The 6,671-nt window shown below is 34.4% G+C and overlaps 1 protein-coding gene across 1 annotated transcript in view; it reads left to right on the top strand.

Annotated features, from left to right (window-relative positions):
• Nucleotides 1-6,019, top strand: part of STS (steroid sulfatase) — a 128,116-nt gene extending 122,097 nt beyond the window's left edge. The window contains exon 12 of the mRNA XM_010726874.3: nt 1,832-6,019. Within this exon, the coding sequence (XP_010725176.1) occupies nt 1,832-1,887 (56 nt within the window). The 3' untranslated portion in view covers nt 1,888-6,019. The remainder of the gene's footprint in view (nt 1-1,831) is intronic.
• The last annotated feature ends 652 nt before the right edge of the window (nt 6,020-6,671 follow it).

Genomic DNA, 6,671 nt, shown 5'->3' with positions numbered 1-6,671 from the left:
TTTTTCCTTCAAAGAATCTTAACGTTTTTCTAAGGACTAATACAGAACCAGTTTTCAGTTTGCATCTCCCATTTTCAGACTCTTATCCAGCCATGAACAATGCAGATAATTGATGCATCTTGAGGTGAAGAGCTTTTCTGTCATTGTCACTTTGATTGAACAAACAAGATTCCTAAGTGCAGTATAAGAAAAGACTCTCAGCTTTCAAAGAAAAGTGCAAGGAGGGGGTGAGAATGGTGTGACAGAAAAGTTTTTTTTCCTTTAAAAAAAAAATTCAGTGCATTTTTCTTTTCCTTTTATGCTATAGCAATTTTCTTCATTTTCATTATCAACAAGAAGCAGCGTTTTCTAAGGAAGAGATCAAAACCATTACCAACTTTAAGAATTGATTAACAGGAGATATTCAGGTGGAAAGTTAGGGAAGGATATGAATGAGTTTCAGGAGGAAAATTTAATCACTGCTTCAGAAGATACACCTGTGCAATTAAATGAACCAGTAGCTAATCCCTCCTAGCTGGTAGATTTCCCTTACAAAACACCCTGAAAGTAGCATTTCTTTCTTTTCCTGTATGCTGTGATTAGATGAAGCATTGCTAAAGTCGCAGTTATATAGCAATATTGATTGATTTAAAATTTGTTGTTACATTGATGTCACTTAAAAAATATGCCTCAGATCTGAGAGCAGGAAGGTAAGAAAGCAAATGTGGAAGATACAAAGGATTTGTGCAGGAGTAGAGCTGGATAGACATTGCTAGAGAGGCAGCAAACAAATTGAGTGAGAAGAGCTGCTAACAAAAATGTTGAAGATGAGAGGGAAGAAAGACCTGAATATATAATGAAAACATCAGAATAAAACAGAAAATACAGCAGAGAAACAAAGTCATAATATTAGCAGGCAGATTTTTTCCACTGGAATAGAAGGCAGTCATATTTCAGTCCTAAAAAAGTGGAATGAATATTTCTGTCAGTCCTTTGAATTCAATTTATTTATAAATAAACTTGGACTACATGGTTTCCCTAGCTGCATTAGCTTTTCATCATTCAAGGCTATATATAATGAAAATACTCAAGTTCATAATGAATGCATTCAAGGAGAGCCAGCCACCAAGTAGCAAATACTAAGAAGTTTGGAGAAAATGCTTCAGAGCTTTCCATACAGTTGAGTTTGTCTAATGAAAAAATAATCTGAGAAACTGTTGTCATGAATTTAAGCTAACCTACAGCTAAGAGTCCTTTAAAACCAGGTTACAGAAACCGTTGTGCATTGCTGCCTATTCAACCACATTGTCTGTTCTCATCTTTTCCTCTGTGTCCTTGTATCAGCAAGATTAAATAACAATGACAGTTAAAAAGCCTTGGTTTAACTTGCATAGATATATCTGGAGATCCATGCCAGATTTGAGTTCATTTAAGATGTTGCTTGACAACCTGATCCTTTGAACTCAATCTGTACTTGGTCTTGCACCTTTACGTTGCCATGGCTCCCAGATAAAATAATGTAGCTATTTTACCCTAAAGACACACTAACAACTAACATATTCCAAAGAGGTCTCCTCTTAAATGTACCTTCTGGTATACTAATGCACTTTTCCTTTCATGTGCAAGCATGTACATAATTAAGTTTCCTTTATATGCCTTCAGAATATCCTTTGGAAAAAAAAAAATTATATATATATATATAACTTGAATCTCTAAAGTCCATTAAAATTATTGTTATGATCTCTACCCTATTAACCTTTATGATCTCATTTTCCACTGTTGCTGTTAAATTGCTTCCTTTAAGCTGCCAAAACAGGTAACATTGGCAATCTGTTCTTTGTTTTATCTGCAGCATCCATGGGTAAAAATGATTCTAACAAGTCTTCATCAGTAATTATGATCACCTAAGAAAATACTACACTCATCCTTCTGTAAGATGCAGGAGTGGTAAAGTGCATATCACTGTCATACAGAATGGAACGCTCTTTGGAATATCATAAAAACTATAACAAAAAGTAAATATACATGTCATATACTAGGAATCTAGGAGCATAAATGGATTTTTATTGTAAGCAGTTTGTCTTCAAAGGAAGAGAATTTAAAATGTATCAGAAAATGATTTCTTTATGAAAGATTTGAGATGCAGGAGGTATTTGAAAGCTTTGCAATGTCATGTGGTTAAGAGAAAGTCATGATTACTTCTTATAGAGTAAGCATTTAAAATTATTTTGAAAATGTTTACTACAAATTCAAACTGTGATATGTGGCCATGGCGGCAAGCATTTCTCAGCAAGCATCAAGTTTTCAAAGAACTATCTATAGTAAAGCAAAGTGTTCATACGAATGTGGGCAGTTTATGACTATGGCACAAGGGAGTCAAGCTGACTTGGTGAATTTTGTTTTCATTATGAGACCTTTTGTTGTATAATTACAGGGGAGAAGAGAATTAAATCAGTGTTGTTGGATTTGTTTTTAATTTTAAATTAAATGTGTTGCTTGTTTCTTTTTTTTTCTTGGACTATTCCTCTACCTCTTTGACATTTCCCTTTTTGACATAAATATGAGTACATTTTAATGAAAGTATTTTTTTCCCCCACTTCTTCCACTAATAAAAATGCAACAACAATTTTTCTGGTAAGTAACTCACTGTTGTCTTTCCTCTGTTTTTTGAGAGAAGCTGTTATGGTGTATGTCCTGAACGCATTAGTGCAAGTAAAGAGGAAAGAGGTATGTCAGGTGCCTACAATTAGGAGTATAAATCAATATATCAGCTTATAGTAGAGGAGATCATTTTTCAGATACTAAAGTACTCCCAGCTATTGGTGATTTGATTCTGAGAGCTAGATACCATATGTTTTGCTATCAGATAATACATTTTGCTTAAAAAGGTATTTCTTATCCAGTTTAGGTTTTTATTCTCCAAGAAATACAAAGCTTTGTCTCAGCTCTAGTATAAAGGGTATTTTGGTTGTTTTTATTACTGCTCATGAGTGTTACCTGCCCTCTACACCTTATTTTTAGAATCATACTGTGAATCCTACCCTCCTTTAAGGTCTTTCAAGAATACATTCATTTAGTGTTCAAGATGCATTATCGTTTCTGTTAAAGTATCAGTAAGGCACTCTATCTCTGTAACACAGATAGGTCCAATTCAGTTCAGTGTTAGATAACAGATTCTTGAAAAAGATTACAGAAACAGAGCAAAGCCATAGAGCTAAGAAAGTAATCTCTATCATATTAAATATTTTTACCACATATGTATCTCTGAATTTATAGATGGGGTCAGTGGCCTCTCACATAAAAGATACAAGATAGTAAACAACCATATACTTCATTCTGGAGGATTCATCAGATACAATACTGATTCCTGATGACAAGAAAGAAGGGAATGTGGGGTGAGTTTTTTTTGGTTTTCTAACTATCTTTTTTCCTCTGTAGGAAGCCATAATCTTTTGCTTAGAATACTGAAACAGATCAATTTTCTAATTGAATTGTAACTATTCTGCACTATTATGATATATAATAAACTTCTAAAATCCAATTTTTATCAGTCTGTGTGATTTCTTACCACGCATTTCCTTCTCATTTTCAGTTTTGGCTTTTAACATTACTTAAAACAGTTTATTATATGTGATCTTCTACTGCTCACATCAATACTGATATATTTAGCATTAGTCTTCCACATTGTGTTGCAAGAGCTCATTTGCCATCAGTCAAGACATCATGACATACCATTTATACTTTTCCAGTAATTCAGATGTGATGAACAGGTTAGGAACAGGTTCTTTTTCTTATAAAGCTGCAGTACATACTCTGGAACTGTCACCCCCAGTGCAGGGGTTTCCAAAATGAGATATCCTTTTTCAACCCATAAATATATATTAAAAAACAAACAAACCAAAACAAAAAACAAAAACAAAAACCACCAACAATAAATATCTCTAGGTTTAGCATTTTCACATGAGGTGTTTTGCTGTTCTCCTGCCAGTCCAATACCAGAACTTGCAGCTCCAGGGATTTCCAACTCAACTTCCTTACCAAATTTTTGTCTTTAGCTGTATACTCCCTCATCAGTTCCAAGTCCCATTTGAAGAAGAAAAGAGGAAGGGGGCTTTAAAAGTGCTGGCATTTTTAATGTTTTGTCCTATCAAATGGCTTTTAAAAGTATCTGTTTATGCTTCTCTCTTGCCTTTCTATCTGTGAACTTCTCATTGGAATAGGTCTTTCACTGGTTATGCATTGTCTACAGACTTGAGGGAAACCAAAATTCTCCCTGGCTTGTCATAAAAGTTCTGGAGATTGGAGTTCTCTCAACACAAACAACAAATCAACAGAATAAAGCCAAATGGCATTGTTTCTTGGAATCATATCCCAAGAGTTGGTAACTCTTGTGTTCTTATACCAAGCAGCCCTAGTATACCTTCTAGGGCATATTTGTTCTTATGGAACTTTGAACCTATGTTTAAAGTGAGACTGACCAAGTTACTCAAAGAATGAAAGAAATCAGAAAATAAGGACACAGAAGGTAGGAAGTAAAAGAGGCAGGAGAATTCTTCCAAAATCATAAGGACTCTAAAATTCCAGCTGTTTTTCACCAAAGCAACAGAATAAATTCAGATAGCAAGAGAGGCAATTCCAGGCTTGTTCCTACACTGGAGCCCCACATAAGAACTAGAAGCTGTACTTAACAGCTTTTTCTTCAGAAGGACACTGTAGAATGAGATTTCTGAGAAAGAGAATTTTAATTACTAATTATTTCTTAGTTCAGTGAGATACACACTATCCCTTTGCATAGGAGTGACTGCATTGTGAGGAAAGCACAATCATAATTGCACTGGTAGTAATCTTAACTTGTAGGGAAAGCGAAAATGAATTTTCTGATAAATGATACCAGAAAGAGAATAATAATTTTCTACATGTCTAGGGGGAGACCGGTACCTTTAAAAGCAAATTAAAATGTAAATTTTATCTCAATGGGAACAATCTGAAAGAGCTGGAGCTGTTCAGCCTGAAGAAGAGAAGGCTCCGAGGTGACCTGATAGTGGCTTTTCAATATCTAAAGGGGAGCTACAGGAAAGACCAGGATAGACTCTTTAGCAGAGTCTGTGGTAATAGAGCAAGGAGAAATGTCTTCAAGCTCAAAGTGGGTGGATTTAGGTTGGATATAAAGAAAAAGTCTTTTTACTGTGAGGATGATAAAGCACTGGAACAATTTGCCTAGAGATATGGTTGATGCCCTGTCGCTGGAGACTTTCAAGGCGAGGCTGGGTAAGGCCCTGGGCAACCTGATCTAGCTGTGGATGCTGTCCCCATTCATTGCAGGGAAGCTGGACTAGATGACCTTTAAAGATCCCTTCCAACTCTAAGGATTCTTTGATTCTATTGTACTTGCATAACAAACTGAGGAAGAAACAAGCAAAGAGGATTTGAAAATACAGAATACTAAGACATATTGTTTCAAATAAATGGATGCATGAAACTTGATCATTCCATTGCATGATTTGTCTTTGCAATTGCACAAAGTAAATAAAAATAACTACTAGGGATTTGTGTGCCCAAGTTATGCTAGTTTGCATATAAAATCAGAGCAAATTGAGAAGTGTTTAAAAATATATATTCTTGAATGGTAGTCTAGAAATGGGTGAGAGATTACAGATGGGAGTGTATGCTGAAACAAACTGTCTGGATATGCTAGTGCTTTCAATATTTTTGTGCTGAACATTAGGAGATGCCTGTGATTTTGTAGCTAAATATTTTATTTCCAGTAAATATAAAAACTAGTGAAGTAGTTTAGTGAGTAGTGAATGTAGTGAATAGTGTAAGGCGGTTAAAGCATGATTATATTCAAAGAATAATTAACTGTATTTATTCACATTTGTGCTTCTAAGACAATACTTTCATTCACCAAGCAAACCAACTGTTAGTCAGGAATCTCAGCACACTACAACCTGTAGTTCACTGCAGGGAAATGATTTTTCTGCATTGACACATTTTCTTTTCATTGTAAAATCAGCTGGGTTTTTTTGTTTTTTGGTTTTGTTTTTTTTTTTTTTGTTTTGTTTGTTTTAACTAAAGCTCTAATAAAACTTTACCTAAAAGTAGTAGGTAAATTCTTTTAATAGCTAATTAGTTTAGAAACGTAAAAAGGGAAAAAAAAAAAGAAGAGAGAGAAGAAGGAAAAAGAAAAAGAAAAAGAAAAAGAAAAAGAAAAAGAAAGGAGTTAGTGTCATCTAGTCCCTGCCTTACATCCAGCTGGGAAGGAGATTGTCTGGCACCAGGAGTCAGTCAGTAACTGCTACAAAGAACATTTACATTAATGTGGTGTCTCTATACCTTTCTACTGCTCTAGTATTTGGAAATAGTAGGAAAAAACGGGTTTAATATTGCTTGAAATGAAACAATATATTTTGATTTCTCTCTAGCAGATAGTCTTTTCTGTATGCAAAATGTGAAGTTTCTGTTTTTCATCATGTTGTTTTGTTATTGTTATTTTTTTGTTTGTTTGTTAAAGGAAACACCCATCTACAATGAATATGATCTTTGGTTCTATGCATGAACTTAATATGCAAGCTTAAGTTTTGATCTGTACACCTGCTAGCTTTTCTATAGTACCCAAAGATCTCTTATAGAATCATGGAATATTTTAAGTAGAATGAGACATAAAGATCATATAGTTCTAACCTCTTGTGATA

The sequence above is a fragment of the Meleagris gallopavo genome, chromosome 1, assembly GCF_000146605.3.
Source record: "Meleagris gallopavo isolate NT-WF06-2002-E0010 breed Aviagen turkey brand Nicholas breeding stock chromosome 1, Turkey_5.1, whole genome shotgun sequence".
In the NCBI taxonomy this organism is placed as follows: Eukaryota; Metazoa; Chordata; class Aves; order Galliformes; family Phasianidae; genus Meleagris; species Meleagris gallopavo.
The sequence above is the reverse complement of the archived record's forward strand: the minus strand, read 5'-3'. Positions and strand labels throughout refer to the sequence as shown.